The sequence below is a fragment of the Zootoca vivipara genome, chromosome 14, assembly GCF_963506605.1.
Source record: "Zootoca vivipara chromosome 14, rZooViv1.1, whole genome shotgun sequence".
NCBI classification, from domain to species: Eukaryota; Metazoa; Chordata; class Lepidosauria; order Squamata; family Lacertidae; genus Zootoca; species Zootoca vivipara.
The window spans coordinates 14149354-14168804 of NC_083289.1; the positions used below are offsets into that span (position 1 = coordinate 14149354).

Here is a 19451-nt window from a genome sequence, read left to right on the forward strand (position 1 = left end):
CATTTCCTGCATCTTTTATAATAATCCAAATCTTTCACTTCTCCATTATGCCCCAAATTCAACATTAAACGACAAGTGTTATTCCAATCCTGCTAACAATTTTAGCTGTTTACAATTGTTTTTAAGATAAATTATAACCCCCCCCCCATTCCTTATTACAATTTTGGTCTTCCTGATTTCTGATTGTTCCGGTCATTTTTGCCATTTGACCAAATTGACCACTTTTCTTTGCCTGGTCAATGAAGCAGACTTTTCTGCTTGCTGCTATCTTCAGGCTCAAGTTCCCATGCTATGCCATTGATCTCAGCTACTCAGAGTTGGGGAATATACTATCCAAGTTGAAAATTGGGTACAGTCACCCATAGATAGCTCCAGCCTGGGGATAAGTGATGAGAAGCAAAAAAGGAGCACCTTCTAAATGCAGACAGCTCTGAAAATCATGCTGTCTTTGTGAGCATGCCAGAGGCAGAGCAATCCCGGTGCATATCAGAAGAGAAGTTTACAATTAGCAGTAAAAAATATGAAACGCTTCATGCTTCTTCGGAGGGAAAGCAGGGAGAAGGAAACCTAAGTATAGACTGACGGATACCAATGTAGAGATGGAGTGGCTTGGTATCAAATGTTTAGTCAACTGGTATGGAATGTGTGGGAAACTATAAAGATCTCAAAGGCATATCAACACCCCCTGTCATTAGTTCAATTGTAAAGAATGTATGAGGGAACATCCCCCTGCCTTGGTTTGTGTGCTGAGTTCTGTGTTTCCTCAGGTGGAGCTGGCTGAACTCTGCAGCAAGAGTGAACGCTACATTGGCACAGAAGGAGGAGGCATGGACCAATCCATCTGCTTTCTCGCGGAAAAGGGAACTGTACGTACTGTCTGAGCATGAACTCAGTAGCCATTGTGTTACAACATAAGAAAGGGCTTTTGTTAACTGCGCTGATGAATGATGCACAAATGGTGGATCCAGGGCTAACTCCACAAGTCAGGGATGTATTCACACCCACACAAGGTAGGGAGGGCAATCAACTTGGATGGCTTTAAAAGAAGTTTAGACAAATTCATGAAGAATAGGTCCATCTGTGGCTACCAACCCTGATGGCTAATGTTCTGCTTCCATTGTCAGAGGCAATATGCTTCTAAATCCAGTTGTTGGGAATTGCAGGAGGGGAGAGTGCTGTTGTGTTCAGGTCCTGCTTGCAGACTTCTCATGGGCACCTGACTGGCCACTGTGATAACAGGATGCTGGACAGAATAGGCCTTTGGCCTGATCCTGCGGGGCTCTTCTTTATGTCATTATGAATACATACCTGCACAGGGAAGCATGCTATCAATACAGAGAGATGTAACATTAAAGTGTGGCACATCTGTTACTTATAACAACACCTTTACCTTTCAGAAAAGTAATCACACCTTGGTTAAAAATTAGTGCAGCTGCCAGGGGCAAGGCAAAACTGCTCCAAGGGCCAGGGCTGACCTTTGGTCATCTAGAGCTATTAACTCTTTTTAAGAAATTGATCTCATTGAAAGATAACTGCCGGTATTAAAAATGCACCTCCAAATTAAAAAGGGGTTCAGATTTGTTTAGAATTAATAATGATGATGATGATGATGATGATGATGAAGAATAGAAGTAGTTTATTATTTATACCCCGCCCATTTGGGCAGCTTCCAGCAAAATATAAAAATATAAGAAAACGCCAAACATTAAAAACTTAACTTGGTTGTCTTTTTCCTGCTGGTTTATGCCCATTGCTCAAAATGGTGGTGGTGGTGGGGGAGAGAATGTCTGCAGGTAAATGATGTGTGATTATTCATCTAAAATGTTGTGCTGCCTACTAGTCAAAATAACTCTCTACTATTTATTTTTTTCTTTCCATAGGCCAAGCTGATAGAGTTCAATCCTCTTAGGGCAACTGATGTGAGGCTTCCAGAGGGAGTAGCTTTCCTTATTGCCAACAGTTGTGTTGAAATGAACAAGGCAGCGACTTCTCATTTTAATATTAGGGTGATGGAGTGTCGTCTGGCTGCAAAGGTACTGCATGGCTTTCATCAAACCCTAATGAAACCATCATCCAAATATGTGCTGGCTGCAACTCTTTCCACTCTACCAGTTGTTGCTTTATTTTAACACCAGGTCAGGTGCTGCCTCAAAGGGCATGTTTATCTCTTCAGGGTCTGGATTCAGGCCATATATACATGACGGATAGAAGAGAGGGATGGAATTTAGCCCTTAATGTGTGTGTTTGCGTACACACGTGCTAAATCCTGTCTGTGGTGCCTACCCTCATCCCCAATAAAGAGTCAGGAGTCAGGAATATGGATTAAAATTGGCCACAACTTTTATTGAATTCAAACGTGGGAAACTTGGCTCAGGCCTTGGCAGGTAACCCTCTCAGCCCCTGTGGCTGAGGATTTGCAGGTTGACGGGGCCCGAGAGAGGGGACTGTAAAGCGCAAACTTACACAGCATGCCCTCCTCTGACCCCATCTGGGAGTTTGACCTACAAGCCGCTGCTCCAGGGCCAGGGACTCCCGATTTTTGCCCTTTTTAGTTGGGCCCCTGCAACGCCGCCGCATGAAGATAGACAAAGGAAACCTTGCCAAGGCCTAAAAACCGCCAAAGTTGTGACGAATTGCTGCGGGGAAGGCGAAACCTGCCAATGCAGGGAAATTCCTTCCCGGTCCTGAATACAGCAACCAACTATGCCGCAGCAGCGCCCGCTCACCTGTAACGCAAAACGTTATGCTGTAAAGAAAACACTGTTAGCCTGATGATCGCTGCCTTAGGAAGGAATTTTTAATTATTATTGTTATTATTATTTGGAAAGAAGAAAGTTAACGGAAACACTGTTAACCCGGTGATCGCTGACCTAGGAAGGAAATTACAAAAGGCAATTAAATGAGGGAGGGAGGGCGGGTGACTGGAACAGGAAGAAGGACAAAGAGGCTTCCCCACGGTGCTCCTGTCCCTTTTCTTTGGCCTTACTCCCGCCCCCACCGGCCAGGTGCCCTTTGTCTTTACTGGCCGGGTGGCAGGTCATAGGCCCGACGCAGCCAGGTAGGCGTCACCAGCCAGGTAAGCCCCGCACGGTGTCGCAAACCTCGCCCACCTGAGGGGAGGGGTGAGGGCGGATATTGCGTACACACGTGCTAAATCCTGTCTGTGGTGCCTACCCTCATCCCCAATAAAGAGTCAGGAGTCAGGAATATGGATTAAAATTGGCCACAACTTTTATTGAATTCAAACGTGGGAAACTTGGCTCAGGCCTTGGCAGGTAACCCTCTCAGCCCCTGTGGCTGAGGATTTGCAGGTTGACGGGGCCCGAGAGAGGGGACTGTAAAGCGCAAACTTACACAGCATGCCCTCCTCTGACCCCATCTGGGAGTTTGACCTACAAGCCGCTGCTCCAGGGCCAGGGACTCCCGATTTTTGCCCTTTTTAGTTGGGCCCCTGCAACGCCGCCGCATGAAGATAGACAAAGGAAACCTTGCCAAGGCCTAAAAACCGCCACCCGAGGCCCTTAAGGGGCCTCGCCGCCAAGTCCCACGACCGAGTGACCATAACCCGTACTCTGACATCCGAGCCTAACGCCCACCCGGTCCAAGAGGGCCTGCCGCAAGTCATCTAGCCAGAGGTCATTTCCGCGCGGGGTCAAATGCACCCCATCGGCCCTGAAAATGTCCCTCGCGTCCACCCTAATGGCGGGGTGTGGGATAGAGAACCCCCCAATTTTTTGCATGGTGTTGCGCATTGCTCTGTTAATTTTTTGGACCGCATAATTAATGCGAGAAGGATTGGAAACCCCCCTCCAAGACAGGCGGGGGATTAGATAGGACCAGCCTATTGCCATTGATGGGTACAAGGTGTGGAGCCTCTCCATATCAGCCTTTGCAGCAAGGGTAAGGGCAATGCCTTTTTGCTCGACCAAATCATTTTCTCCCAGGTGCACCACCAGAACTCCCGGGGGGCCATGCATCGCTGCAGCCTTACTAACCGTGGGCATCATGGCAGACCACCGCATGCCCCGGTGGCCCATCCAATAAACACGTACCTTGGGGTGAATGTTGAGGTGATGGCCCCCTGTTTTTTGCCAGGCATGCTCCGCTGCCCAATGTACAAAGCTGTGCCCTACCACCCAGATCTTCGTGACGGGCAAACCTGCAAGAAAATTAAATTGAAAGCGTTAAGGAAGAGGAGCCGGGGCGAATGTAGCTTTTGTATGCCTCTGAGCGCCAACGACCTAATGTCTTGATGCGCGCTGGGTCCCAACCCTGGATTGCTGCTGAGGTGGCAGCCCCGATTCGGAAGGAATGCCCCGAGTATCCTAGGGGATCCGCTCCACAAGCTGCTAAGACTTTGCGCAAGACTGCTGTAAACTGAAACCGCGATAAAGGCCGCATGTTAGCATGAATAAGAAAAGGCCCCCTGCATTTTGGCCGAACCCTGAAAAAACTGCGTGAGTCCCTATAGGGGCAGGCACCCTCTCGCCCTGTTGGGGCAAGTGTCAATGTGACACCCCTCTGCAGCTGATCTGTTTTGGATGACCGAATTTTGACGTTGACAGCGTCCCCGGAGAACTTGACATCTGAATCACTCAAGCCTGCTTGAGATGCCCCAGCTGCCAGACACTCTCCGATACGCAGAGCCCCAAAGAAGGCCAGAGAGAATGCTGCTCGGAAGAGACGTGTCTCAAAATTAGACCAGCAAATTTCTGGCAACTTTTTCCAAATTAGATTCAAGATGTCGATGGTAATGGGCTTCCTGCCGTCCTGACGCGGAGGGATAATGCGACGCCAGCCCGCCAACAACTTTTTGACGTGAAATGTGTCGCATGGATCCGGCCAACGAAAGAATTTGCAAAAGAAGGATATGGCTGCCCTGTAAAGCAGCAGAGTTTTTATGGCCAGGCCCCTGTGCTTCAGAAGAACTAGGAATTGAAGAACTTCCCCTTCGGTTGCGCGCCGTGTTGTGGAGCCGCGAAAACGCCCAAAGGCGTCCCAGGCCCTGGAATAGGAACGCCTAGTGGAGGGGGCTAAGGCTGACAATACTCCCTGATTCACTTCTCGCTTCCAATCTCCCACAGTTCGTCTGGAAAAACGTCCGGGGTCTGGGCTGCATCCGGTGCTAGCTGGCGGAAACGCTCCATCTGGAAACGAGATAATGCGTCAGCAATATTGTTATTGAGACCAGGTATGAAACGGGCTGTGAAGGAAATATTGTACTTCAGGCAATCCAGTACAAACAGGCGCATCACCCTGATAACCCGGGCGGACTTAGGGGACAATCTGGAAATGATTCTTACCACCGCTTGATTGTCGGACCAGAAACATACCCTGGAATTTGCGAAACAGGTTCCCCAGAGGCGTATGGCAACTAGAATAGGGAAGAACTCAAGAAAGGTTAGATCGCGAGTGATGCCCGCTGTATGCCAGGCGGGCGGCCACGGGTGTGCGCACCAGCGGCCCCTGAAGAATACGCCAAACCCATGGCGGCCAGAAGCATCCGAATGGACCTGGAGTTCAATGCCTGGGTCGACGACCTCTTGCCAGAATGAGACCCCATTATAGTCCCGCAGGAAAGCGAGCCAAATCTTTATATCTTCCTTTATCTGCCTTGTCACCCTTATGTGATGGTGAGGGGCAACCCCCCCGGCTGTTAGACGTGCCAGACGAGCACAGAATGCTCGGCCCGGTGCGACCACCCTACAAGCGAAATTGAGATGGCCCATTAGCGATTGGACCTGGCGAAGGGTGGTCTTTCTGGCCCGTAACATTGATTCCAATAGCACTTTCAAGGAATCAAGTTTTGCCTGGGGGAGACGTGAGGACTGCTGATGAGTGTCGAGTTCAATACCCAAGTAGGTGAGAACCGTAGAAGGGCCTTCCGTCTTATCGGCGGCCAACGGTATGCCAAATTCCGCCGCCAGGCGCATGAAACCATCTAAGACCCGGGTGCAGGTGGGGGTATTAGGGGGCCCCATTATCAGAAAGTCATCTAAGTAATGTGACACATAAGGGGAGCCAGAGCTTGTTTTGATGGCCCACTCAATGAATGTGCTAAAGGCCTCGAAGGCCGCACAGGCCACAGAACATCCCATAGGCATGGCCTTATCAAAGAACCAGCTGTTATTGAATTTAAAACCCAAGAGCCAAAAATCCTCTGGGTGAACTGGTAGCAGCCGGAAGGCTGACTCAATATCACATTTTGCTAATAGGGCCCCCGGGCCCAGTTCTCTAATCATTTTAATAGCCACATCCAAAGACGCATATTTTACCGAGCAATATTCCCGTGGTATGGCAGCATTTACAGACCCACCCCTAGGATAAGACAAATTGTGAATCATGCGGAACTCACCCGGGGTTTTCTTGGGCACTATGCCCAGCGGGGAAACTATAAATTTTTTAAACGGGGGGGCAGGAAAAGGGCCCGCTATCCTGCCCAGACGCAGCTCCTTCTCGATTTTGTTGGCCACAACCAAGGGCATTTCCCTTACTGCCTTCTGATTGGGAGGGGTTCTAGATACCGGTGGACTGGAAATTGGAATGCGAAAACCGTGGCGAAATCCGGCTTCCAGGTAGGTGGCCGCCGTCCTGTTGGGATAAGCTTGCAGGAAAGGTAACATTGCTGCCAAGGAAACCGGGGTCGGGGCCAGGGTGGAGAAAACCTCACTTCTTAGAGCTGGCCTTAGCCTGTTGGGTTCCTGAGGTGGAGGCTCCTGAATCTCTTTTAGCGTCACTGAATGTGCTCCCTGAACCCGTCTTCCGAAAGCCACGAAAAGGCAGCCTGGCACGAAAACACTTAGCACGTGGGTGTGAACCGCCACAACGCTCGCACGCGTGGTCAAAGCGGCAACTATCCCTGCTACACTGCCCATTGTTGTACTCCCAGCACGCAGATGTAACCACCCTCCGCATTTTTGAGGGGGGTTTTCCTGATTTGTCCCCATGAGGCTGTTTACGGAAATGGGGAGCCACTACTTCCGACCAAATGTCTGCATCTTTTATGTCCCAGCGCGCCTTGGGATCCGCGGCCGCCCGTCCCCGAAATTCCTCATCATACTCCAAGGCAGCACTGTCCCCCGCCATCTTCCTGGCCTTCAGGATGATCCCCAAGTAATTAGCCAGATGCCAAGCCCGGTCGGGGTAAGCGGCAGCCACTAACCCCATATAAGAAGCATAGGCGACTAGCCAATTATCAAAGGTCCTGTCCACCTCGACCTTATCCTTCTTTTTTTGTAATTTTGGCTTGTATTTTGAGCTACAGACATATGCTGGTGAAAGGAGAGAAAACATATCGACGAATTCCCCATTTAATATGCTGTTGCGCAGCTTCTTTTTTAGCCTAATACCGGGTGGCTGATCTGCCCGCTTAAAGTTGGATGCCCGTACCTTCCCTTTTGCATCCAATCCATCTTCACCACACGGCTCCTTGGCCCCAAAGGCGCGGCGGTGACGCCGTGTGCGCCGTTCCCAGATCCAGCTCGGCAATCCGGGAGCCTTGCTATTTGTGACCCAGAAGCCCTTGCAACGCTCCTCATCAGACTCACCGCTGGAGGAGTCATACGTACCCGACAAGTCGGAGGAATCCGAAGAATCCCTCTGGCGCCTGCGCCCATGCTTCCTAGAACTGCGCGACCTCTTCTTCCCGCGTCGTGTCCTGTGCAAATCGGGGCTGGAGGAGCTGTCCGTCGAGCTGGAAACCGGTGACCTGCGCCTGTGCTTACGCCTCCCTACGCGCGAGCGTCTATGAGGGGATCCAGACCTATCCCTAGCCTTATCCAGCCGACGCTGCAGGATACGGTTTTTTCGCCTTAATTCCTGCAGCTCGTCGACACTGGCCCATGAAGCATCGCTCTCTGAAACCAACTCAGGTGGTGACACACATCTTATCACCTTAGGGGAGGCCCAGTAGAGCCTAGCCTCCGAGGTGGAGGGACCGTCCAATTGATCTACTCTAACCTTTTTCTTAGGGAGTACTAATTTCATGGGAGGGACCTTCCTGCCTGACGATAACGCCCTTTTTTTAATTTTCTTGGCTGCTTTAACCGCGTTGCTAGGAGTGCCCCTTGCTGAGGCCCTGGAGGCGCACTCAGCTGGACGAGGGGGGGAACTCTCCTCTCTTCCGTTGGCCATGACCTGCAACCTAAAGGATAAAGGGGCGTCTAAGCTGCTCTAAACAAACTTGAATTATTTGTTTGTTTATAAACCTCTCTCTCTCTCTCTCTCTCTCTCTCTCTCACTCTCTCTCTCTTTTTCAAATGGTATGTGATATGATTAGCTATTTGTCTGACCGATCACCTACTCAGGACAGAACCAGCCAACCTAACTGCGCGCACGCACGCTAAACTGTGTGAAGAGAATAAAAAAGGTTAATTCATGCCAAGTGAATCACAATAAACGCCACATGCCCTTTTTGGACCCGGGAAGGACATCCCAACCGGCCCTAGCACCGCCATGATGCAACGTTGGAAAGGTTGCTTCTCGGAAAAGGTCGTTGGGCTCTTCGGATTTTGCCTGTATTCCCATCGGTTTCACTCCTTGCTAATGAGAATTGTAAGGTTGGAAGGAACCCTGGGGGTCATCTAGCCCAACCCCCTGCAATTCCGGAATCCTGCCCACCTCTGCCCCTGGGTGGGCATGAACAACCACCTTCTGTTTTATCGCCAATTGCACTGCTGCCCTGTGCTGCTTGTTTGTTTGTTTGTTTGTTATTTGTTTTTTCTTTGGTTGCGGCCAGGGGGCCCCGGCGACGGTCGAGGCCTCCCGGCGAAAGAAACAGCGCTCCTGAAGAGCCTACCCTCCGAGACTCTTAACCCCTGGACATCAGCTCAGTGGGCGCCAGGCCAGGGGAGGGAGGCCGCGCGAAGCGGCAGGCCACCCCCCCATGCGGCCCGGCACCAAGCCGCAGCCACATTTCGGTAGCCAGGAGGCCCCGCGAAAGGGAGGCCTCCCGGCGAGACGATGCTCGGGGGGGAGGAGGCCCCGCGAAGCGGCAGGCACCCCCCCATGCGGCCCGGCACCAAGCCGCGGCCGCATTTTGGCAGCCAGGAGGCCCCCGCGAAAGGGAGGCCTCCCGGCGAAACAACGCTCCGGGGGGGGGAGAGGAGGCCGCGCGAAGCGGCAGGCACCCCCCCGTGCGGCCCGGCACCAAGCCGCGGCCGCATTTCGGCAGCCGGGAGGCCCCCGCGATAGGGAGGCCTCCCGGCGAAAGACGCTCCGTGGGGGGGGAGGAGGCCGCGCAAAGCGGCAGGCACCCCCCCATGCGGCCCGGCACCAAGCCGCGGCCGCATTTGGCAGCCAGGAGGCCCCCGCGAAAGGGAGGCCTCCCGGCTAAACAACGCTCGGGGGGGGAGAGGAGGCCGCGCGAAGCGGCAGGCACCCCCCCGTGCGGCCCGGCACCAAGCCGCGGCCGCATTTCGGCAGCCAGGAGGCCCCCGCGATAGGGAGGCCTCCCGGCGAAAGACGCTCCGGGGGGGGGGGGAGGCCGCGCAAAGCGGCAGGCACCCCCCCCATGCGGCCCGGCACCAAGCCGCGGCCGCATTTGGCAGCCAGAAGGCCCCCGCGAAAGGGAGGCCTCCCGGCTAAAGACGCTCCGTGGGGGGGGAGGCCGCGCAAAGCGGCAGGCACCCCCCATGCGGCCCGGCACCAAGCCGCGGCCGCATTTGGCAGCCAGGAGGCCCCCGCGAAAGGGAGGCCTCCCGGCTAAACAACGCTCCAGGGGGGGAGAGAGAGGAGGCCGCGCGAAGCGGCAGGCACCCCCCCATGCGGCCCGGCACCAAGCCGCGGCCGCATTTTGGCAGCCAGGAGGCCCCCGCGATAGGGAGGCCTCCCGGCGAAACAACGCTCCGGGGGGGGGAGCGGAGGCCGCGCGAAGCGGCAGGCACCCCCCCGTGCGGCCCGGCACCAAGCCGCGGCCGCATTTCGGCAGCCAGGAGGCCCCCGCGAAAGGGAGGCCTCCCGGCGAAAAGACGCTCGGGGGGGGGGAGGAGGCCGCGCGAAGTGGCAGGCACCCCCCCATGCGGCCCGGTAGCAGGCCCAAAAAACGATGCTGGGGGGGGGAGCCGGACGAAGCAGCAGGCACCCCCCATGCAGCGAGGCCGAGGCCTCCTAGCAAAAACAACAGGGGGGGCGCGAAGCGGCGCAACCCCCATGTCGCCCGGGCCCCAAGCCGCGGCCGCAGACACCGCCGATCCCGATCCAGGGCTTCCCATCGTAACCCTCCCAATCCCCAGGGCTGCAAGGCCCTCAGTTCGGCTGGGGGGGGGGCAAAACACAGTCCTCTCAGGACAATTAAAGTAACCAAAAAACCCTCATAAGGACAAGGAGGCCTACCTCAAGCCCTGTGGAATCCAGCGACGATCCAGGAGAGAGCCTTGACTGGAACAGGAAGAAGGACAAAGAGGCTTCCCCACGGTGCTCCTGTCCCTTTTCTTTGGCCTTACTCCCGCCCCCACCGGCCAGGTGCCCTTTGTCTTTACTGGCCGGGTGGCAGGTCATAGGCCCGACGCAGCCAGGTAGGCGTCACCAGCCAGGTAAGCCCCGCACGGTGTCGCAAACCTCGCCCACCTGAGGGGAGGGGTGAGGGCGGATATTCCATTTGGGGTAGCATAGCACTAAAAAGGAGTCTGCCCAGGAAGGGCAAAATGAATTATCTTTCTCAAAGCTGATCTCACTTAATGAGAAAGCGCAATCTAATCCCAAGAATATAAAACAAAAAAATGCTTTAATAGCAATGTATTCACTCTTAAAACAAGGAAAGGGAATGGAAATCCATACATTTAAATTCATGAAATAGCATTCCATTTATTTGTGTCTTATTGAAGATTGGATTTTATGAACCTGATAAGTTGTAGAAAGTATCACTCTCCTCAAGCTTGGGTTCAAATTATTCCATGTGTTTCATCCAAAGCAACCACTTTATCACATACACAAGTTACAGTAAGCCATACTCAGTTACCAACACACACACACACACATTTTCCTGTGATGAAGGGTGGTACACAAATGTAACATTAAATAATTAAAACTTTTACACTCAACTCATTGTTGAGTGAGTCAGCAAGCTATAAACTTACTTAATGACAAGGTGACCTTCAGAGACTTTGCTCCTTGAGAATCATCTTACATGTCTGTGGTCCAGTTTAGGCATAACACTAAGCCATTGTTTAGAGCAAATGTGGTTTAATTCTAAAGTTAAAGCTTTCAAACTCCTTGTGCTCGCCAAGAAGAATGAGAACAAGCCTTGTTCCCATAACATTAATTATGATTGGTTAAAACAAACTTGGATCGTATCTTGGTTTGATATCCTAGTTTGTTAACTGGTCACCTTTACAACAGATAAGAGTAGTTCAATCTGGGGAGAAGGGTGGGATGTCTAACGGTTGATTTATAGCAACCTCATCAAACTACGATCCCCAGGATTCTTTTAGGGAAGCCAGAATTGTTTAGCTACGAAAGTGATGTAGCCTAGGTCTGTGATTCCCTCTTCCCTCTCTCTTAATTGGCCTGCAGCGTGATTGTGCTAACCAAAGAGAAGAGCCAGAAAAGGAGAGTATATCTTGGCAGCTGATTTGTTGGAAGAGATTGTAGATCATTAACTCCCAGGAAATGCCTTGTGTTAGATTCTCTGTTCTTGACAGCAGTGCAATAGATAATTTTTTTTTCATTTTTTTTTAAAAATCCACGTTATGTTTTGACATTTCATATGGATGCATATTTTCCCACTCTAGCTTACTTTAAGGTTCTTGATGAGAGCTAGTAGAAGCCCTTTGTGATGCACCAGTTGCTGGGCTGTACCATTTGAGACAGGGACGCGGGTGGCGCTGTGGTCTAAACCACAGAGCCTAGGGCTTGCCGATCAGAAGGTCAGCGGTTCGAATCCCTGTGATGGGGTGAGCTCCCATTGTTCGGTCCCAGCTCCTGCCCATCTAGCAGTTCAAAAGCACGTCAAGTGCAAGTAGATAAATAGGTACCGCTCCAGTGGGAAGGTAAACAGCGTTTCCGTGCGCTGCTCTGGTTCGCCAGAAGCGGCTTTGTCATGCTGGCCACATGACCTGGAAGCTGTCTGCGGACAAACTCCAGCTCCCTCGGCCTATAGAGTGAGATGAGTATGCAAACCCAGAGTCATCCGCAACTGGACCTTAACGGTCAGGGGTACCTTTACCTTTACCTTTTTACCATTTGAGACAGGGGAGGAATTCAAATATCTGAATCCCTCCTCCACATGAAGTACATCTCACACATCCTAAATACCGGTAGCATGTTAGAGAGAAAGTTATAGGCTTGCTAATTTTCTATTTTTTTATTTAATGTGTGAGGCACATTTCATGTGCAGCATTCAAACATTCAGTCCTGCATATGCAGCCTAAAATGATGCAGCCCAACAACAGATAACATCACATGTGGCTTTTGCTGATTTATTTTAGCTTTAAGTGGAATGCATTACAAATGGAAATTGCAATGCTGCCCACAGTTTATGGGGAGCAAACTGGTGACTTCCAAAGCTGAAGTCAAGAGTCATTATAGCTATAGACCAGATGTTCCGCTAGTTGGGTCTGTCTAGTTTTCCTAGGAAACCTGTCCGTTTACAGCCTTCTACTGGAGATGACTGGCACAACATTTGTGTTGGCTTCTGTGGTTCCTTTAAGGTACAAAGTTTAGGATTCTGCATTGTGAGGACATCACTATAACTATAATTTATTATTATATATAGGGTTTTTTTCCCCTTAAAAGGAGCTCAGGATAGCGTATATGGCTCTTGCCCTGGTACATGAAAGTACCTGGAACCTGTGTTCATCATGTGTAGTCATTCTTCACGTGTCGAGGGTGGCAACACAACATCAGGTCTTCTCAGTGGTGGCTCCCCAGCTGTGGAAGACTCCCAAGTGTTGTGCCTAGTGCCATCACTGTCCACCTTTGGGTGCCAGGTGAAAATGCACAGGCAGTTAGCTCATAGTTGGTGTTCATCTTTTAGTTTATTTTGTGATGTATTTTAAATTTGGCACTGCATGCTTTTTTAAACAAATTGTAAGTTGCTTTGAGACTTTTTTTAGTACATGAAATAGATGTAGTTGTTGTAGTAGTAGTAGTAGTAGCAGTAGTAGTAATAAATGATTATAATCATAATTTTATCTTTAGAGCAATCCTGTGAGAGCCAGCATGGTCTAGTGGTTAAGAGCGGTGGACTCGTAATCTGGGGAACCGGGTTCGTGTCTCCGCTCCACCACATGCAGCTGCTGGGTGACCTTGAGCTAGTCACACTTCTCTGAAGTCTCTCAGCCTCACTCACCTCACAGAGTGTTTGTTGTGGGGGAGGAAGGGAAAGGAGAATTTTAGTCGCTTTGAGACTCCTTCGGGTAGTGATAAAGTCATGTAATAAGCTCCAGCACTGGGGACCTGAGCCCAGATTTTCATTCAAGATTCTAACCCCCTTTTACCACATTGGCTGTCAACTTAGCTGCTCTTCAATTTGACATTAAGATCACGAGAGTCAGAAACATTGACACTACATTTAAAAAACAACAACATTACTTCAAAAGCAACCCTTCATTGCCTCTGCATATGCTTGAGAGGGACTATTTTAATAGAATGCTAAACTCTTTAAAATGTTTGGCAAGGATGTGCTGTTTTGGGTCCCTAGAAAAACCAACAGATGTTAGAGAAATATAATCGCTGTAACAGGGATACACGAAGGAATTGTTTTTAGTCTCACTGACAAGATGAGTAAAACCAAGGTCCCTTTAATGCTTTGGCATGAATTAATGCCTAAATATGTGTTCACTATAATGTCTGAAAATGACACTGATTTCAATGGTAGCAGACCCATGTGATAAGAACTATAAACCTTGCAAAGTACACTAGATGGCACCAAAAGTAATTCATAAAAAAACACCTACATGAAGGGAAATAAAACAGGAAAAATGCAAGCTAAAATTGAAAAAAAGTAATAGGAGGATAGCAACAACTTTAACAGAACTTTCCTTCTCAATAATTCTCTCTCTCAAGTGTATAGTTTATTTCCTGTACAATGACTCCTTCTAGTGAAATGAAAGCCAGGTGCAACCACAACATTGAACCCCAATCATGGCCTCTCCCCAAAACTTTATTCACCCAAGTGTGGTGGTGGTTGTTCCTTCCACTGTTTATTTTATTGGCTGTGGAGTTTAGAGCCCGAAACTGCAAATATGGTTTTTTGTGTGTAGGTAGATCCAGGTAGGGAGAAGTCCTTGAAATACTGGGGTCCTCTTGAGGTACATAAGCCTTTATAGGCTAAAAACCAGCACTAGGAATTGAGCCACTAATTGGTACCCACTGCAGTTGTGGCAGAATTGGTGTTAACATGCTTAGATCGCAGCTCCTGAGGAGAGTGGAAAGTAGAGCAGAAGCAGGCATATGGTAGTCGCCTCCACTACCCCCCCCCCCAAAAAAAATCCTTCCTACATGGACTTGTGCATGGTAGAGGATTCTGGAGAGCTTTTTAGGGCACATATTCAGTTCGTGCAGGGCACTGACTAGGTCTGTTGGGCATCACTGTCAGCCCAGAAGCACCAAGAAGATGCTAGAATGTGATATGATTAGTAGCTGTGGGCAAAGATGCTCTCCCTCGAAGTCTGTCCACTAAAACTCATCATTGAAGACATTGATGGGAGACTGTTTTTTAACCTCTTGTCCTGTTTGTCACCTGTTGTCTTGTTTATCACCACTGTGATAAAGGAATGTACCCTTTTTAGAAGCTTTTTGTTGAAATTATTGGGGTGATTTCTCTTTTCACTCCCCATGTTAAGGAAGGACACTGCCCATCTGAAGCTTTTATATTCATTTCTTCATGGCTTCCTTGGTCTCAACTAGGCTGCACTGGCAGCTTGCAAATGTCACAATGCCATATGACTGAATATATGAAGTGTGACAGCCCAACCGAGTGGATCTGAATGCACTTTTATCAATGTAATCTAGGACTGGGAGCAGACCGCATTCTTCGCTTGAAAAAGACCCGAACCTCCTATTAAAACTTGCCCTGACAAAAAAAGCTCCTTCATTTAGACACAGTTGTGGTTGAGAATATGTTTCTTCTTAAGATAAAGTCATAATTAAAAAACCTGAAACAAACAAATAAAGGACCCCTCAGGACATTTGCAATGAAAGGTTTCATCACTGACAATATTTTTGCACCCTTGTCTTCAGGGAAAGTAACCACAATCACTGCTCTAGCCTAGCAAGCGCTGGACCACAGCCAGAATTTAATATGACCCAGGGCTCACCAAGACTTCCCTCCACATCTTGCTTTCAGTGCCAGTAAATGCCTTTGACCATCTACAGTCTTTCATTGCCACTGAATAACCACAATTAACCCCCATACATCTGAAATCTAGGCCAGATGGTCTTCAAGACAGGCTTGAGGCCTAGTTTTTTTTTCTTTCCTTCCCCAGATTAGAAACTAAGCCCTGATAATGACCCCTTCAGCATATGTATGTTTATGTCATTTCTCATTATTGGAATCCTTATATCATTTATATTTTTATCTCCTCAGTGGTGTGGTGTGCTGGCAAAATGCCCTCTGCTTTTGCACAGGTGTAGAGAGAGTGCTGTAAGATGAGCAAGGGGAGTGGGTCTGGAAATCTGTGGGGATTCGTTTTTGTGTGTGTGTGTGTGTGTAAAGTTTTTATTATTATTTCATTTTATATTGTATATAAAAAAGAACAACAAAAAAATTAAAAATGAAGAGAGAGAAAACAAATAGGCACGTAGAATGAATAGTTGCACATAAAATAACAAAGTCCAAGTGAAGACTATTAATTTTATCAGAATATCAAGTATAATTCCAGATTTGCCAGGCTTGTGATGAGGGTTGTCTTGAAAATGATGGTTCCGTTTTTATGTTATGAAGGAATGTCAGATCATATAAAAAGTGTCTGGAGGTTCTAGTCCTAGTCAAAATCCCAAATTATGCATGATTTTCTCCATTATAGCTGTATTCCAATGAGTGGTACCAAGCATCAAGTGAAAGATTTTGGACTGTTTTCCACTGAGTTGCAGTTACTCTTTGCACTGCCAAGATCATATATAAGGAGAATACTTTTGACAATATATTTACATTGCTATTATCAAAAATATTCACTAGCTTTAATTTTGGACAACAAACAATAGTTTCTTTAGTAATATTTATCATTTCTGTTGTGGGGCTTCATTTAAGCCAGGACACTGTAGGGGTTAGCTCAATAATATGTTTTCAGTGCTAGGGACTAGTCTGGGAATATGAGAATACTGAAAACGGTGCCTCTGAACATGCCCAGAGTGCATTAAAATTTCTTCATTGTTGAATATTCACCCCTTGGGCTAAGATGATATTTTCTCCCTCCACAAATACTTATTTCTGTCTCTGTTATGTCAATATTTGCCTTTGTACGCCTGCTGCCTAAAAATGTTCTAAATAATTTGATCCCTCCTATATTTTAGTTGCTATACCCAAAATTATGCAAAAAGGGGGAAATTAACAAGCACAATACCTATTCATTTGCTTCATCTGCATAAATTTACATTTTAAGGAAATTGAAGTGATTCATTTAAGTGCTGCTCATTTTCTATGGCTAGAAATCTGCCTGGGAACGATGCCCCCCCCCCTGTACATGGAATTCTTCTAAACCTTAGATGAACATATGAAACATCTTTATTCTGCATCAGGCCACCAGTCTATTTAGCCTGATGTCATCTGATCTCCAGGGCTGCTCTCCAAGGTTTCAGGTGGCAGGGGGCAGGGTGCCTTTCCCATCACCTGATCACTTGGGCTGGGTGAACCTGCAACCTTATACGTGCAAAGAATGTGATCTGCCACTGAGCTGTGATTCCTGCCCCCCCCCCCGCTCCCCCGGTGCGGTGCACAAGGTCTTATGATTTTCCACAGTGGTACACATGCTCAGAGCCACACTCATTAGTTCACATATTCTGGGGCATAGCATCTTCACTGAAAATGCATCCCAGTGATGTGGCCATCAGACCTTTCATCTCTCTTTTCAGAGTGCTTTCCTATCCCCTCTTAGAGTAATCTAAGGAATTCAGCTGCACTTTTCTCAAAAGCAGAGCAGAAATTTACACCCCAAACGTCTTTGGGTGACCAGAACTACCCACGATTCCACAAAAATGTTTTTTTCAGTCTTGTCAGATTACTTTCGTGCAACAAAGTTGAACACTTGGGAAAGATGAGGCTCAGCTGTCAGAACGAGATCAAAGTTAACTAATGCAGAAATACTCTTTCCAGGAATAGCCAGTCATGTTCAGTTCAGTATATATGAGCAGCTGTTTGAATACCAGTTTATGTGTCTTTGAGGGAGTGGTCTGTGCTGAACATCAGGGCTCTTTATTGTGACTGGTCCACTATAATGGCAAGTAAATGTCAAGGATTAACCACAGATCACCACAAGATTGGCCCAAGACATTTTGGTGCATGAGGCAGGAAATCCCAAGCAACACTGCCCTCCCACTACTTAACATGGGGCTCAATCCAATGGGAAGTTCTCCTGCTCTGCGGTTCTTCTCAATGTCGCAATTAATTCTAGTGGATTTTGAAGAGGAGGAGTTCTTGGTGGACTGTGCCCTAGAGAGTGTAGTCTGGGTGTTTCTGTTACCCCTAAAACCCATCATTCTGGAAGTGGCTGTTTCACTTATCTTGTGGTAAGTTCACACCATACCCCTTCCTGGTTTAGTTTCCATCTGGACAGCCTAAGAATCAAACCAAGTTTGTTTTAAGCAGAACTTCTGGCTGTTTTTAGGCTTTATGTGCCAGAAAATCTCCAGGATATGGTGATTATGTGGCTTTACAAAAGTCATTTTTTGTGTATGTGCACAGCTTCGGATCACAGTATGTAAAGGGAAAACATTTCCTGTACAGTATATGCCTCCCTTAGGATAAGCAGAGGAGTCCTTTTATGAGTGTCCTCTCCCTCTGAAGTATGCAGGTTGGCAATGAGAGTTGAGGTATTGTCAGTGCTGGTTCCTGTGATGTAGAACACTCTCCCTAGAGAGGCTCATCTGACTCCAACAGTAATGTCTTTTCAGCACTGTGCAAAGAGCTTCTTTGCCTATCAGCCTGGTTCCCTGTAACATCACTTCACTTAAGAGAGCCGCCAGAAGACCCTCGGAACTGGACCTCAGTGTCTGGGCTGAACAATGGGGCTTTCTTCACATTTAATCTTTTCCCTTGATATATAAAGTGACTTTATTACATTTTGCAAGGTGCTGTGGTTTAACGTACTTATCCCCTTAAGTGGGAATAGCCTGCTATATTTTCCAATACTTTAAATTAATCTTCCTGCCAATATCATGTTAAAAATTATGCTATTCTTTGTGCTTTTCAAAGAGTTTTCTCTTAAAGAAAAAATAGCTTGTAAGGGTTTTAGGAAATGTTTTGTATTAACTTCAAACTACTAAGATGTCTTTGCATTGTTTGTTGTTGCAGCTTCTAGCAAAATCCAGAGGCCTAGATTGGAAAGCTATGGCAAAGCTCCAGGAAGTGCAGGTCAAGCTGAAACTAAGCTTAGAGGAAATGCTGGCTGTGGTTGAGGAGGTGTTTCACCCTGAGCCTTACAGCATAGAGGAAATTGGGAAAAACCTGGGAATTAGCTCCAAAGAGCTACGCACTCAGATCCTCAGCCAGAACACACAAGACGGTGAGTGCATGCCAAATTGGAGGTGGTGGTGATGGTCAGTGAATGTTTCCATTTATGTAAAGGATAGTAGGCAATAGATGTGGAAATATTTTACATTTTGTATAACCTCAAATGGACCTTCTTTTGGAATCTTTGTAGAGTAAAGGGGTTGCTTGTTTATGGTGTGGCCTTTTTAAAATGAAGTGGAGAAAATGGAACGGAAATGTTATCTGATTAGTCAAGGCAATATACTGATAAATGGCTTGGTGATTAAAAATACAGGATTGAATTAATTGCATGCAGCCCTCTAGGACAGCAGTGGACAACTGGTAGTTTTCAAATGAAATTTGGCTCCTGAGAAATCATCATTTGGCTTGCCACTTACTTGTGTGTCAGATAGCCTCTTCCTTCCATGATAGCTCCGTGGTACATAATAATCTGGACCTTTTAGCTGGGGGAAGATGTGAGTGTGCTTGTTCTAGGTTGGCTCTCTGGCCTGTGTAGTTGCTAACCACTGCTCCAAGTCACTTGGTCCAAAACATTTCCCATCAGAATGGGAATATCAGAGGAAAATGAATAGCTTGTTGGGTTTGGACAAAGGATGCCCAGTGTGAAACCCCTTCTCATCCATGACACTGAGTAGGTTTACTTTGGGCAAAGTCCAAATCTGGTTCTTAGTTGCTTCACATGTTACAATATGCCTACATGCAGATCTAACCACATGCATGTTTTCCTTGCACACACATTGGGAAGCCACAATTGGCCATAACTCAGCAGCACGCGAAAACAAACAAACAAACAAACAAACATGTG

General features: G+C 48.1%; 1 protein-coding gene across 3 annotated transcripts in view; it reads left to right on the top strand.

The window, feature by feature from the left end:
* The window catches only part of GALK2 (galactokinase 2), a 72055-nt gene that overhangs the window by 33250 nt on the left and 19354 nt on the right, over positions 1-19451 (top strand). For all 3 annotated transcript variants that reach the window (XM_035131693.2, XM_035131692.2, XM_035131691.2), the window contains 3 exons: positions 768-866; positions 1881-2033; positions 18449-18659. In XM_035131693.2, coding sequence (XP_034987584.1) covers positions 768-866; positions 1881-2033; positions 18449-18659 — 463 coding nt within the window. The remainder of the gene's footprint in view (positions 1-767; positions 867-1880; positions 2034-18448; positions 18660-19451) is intronic.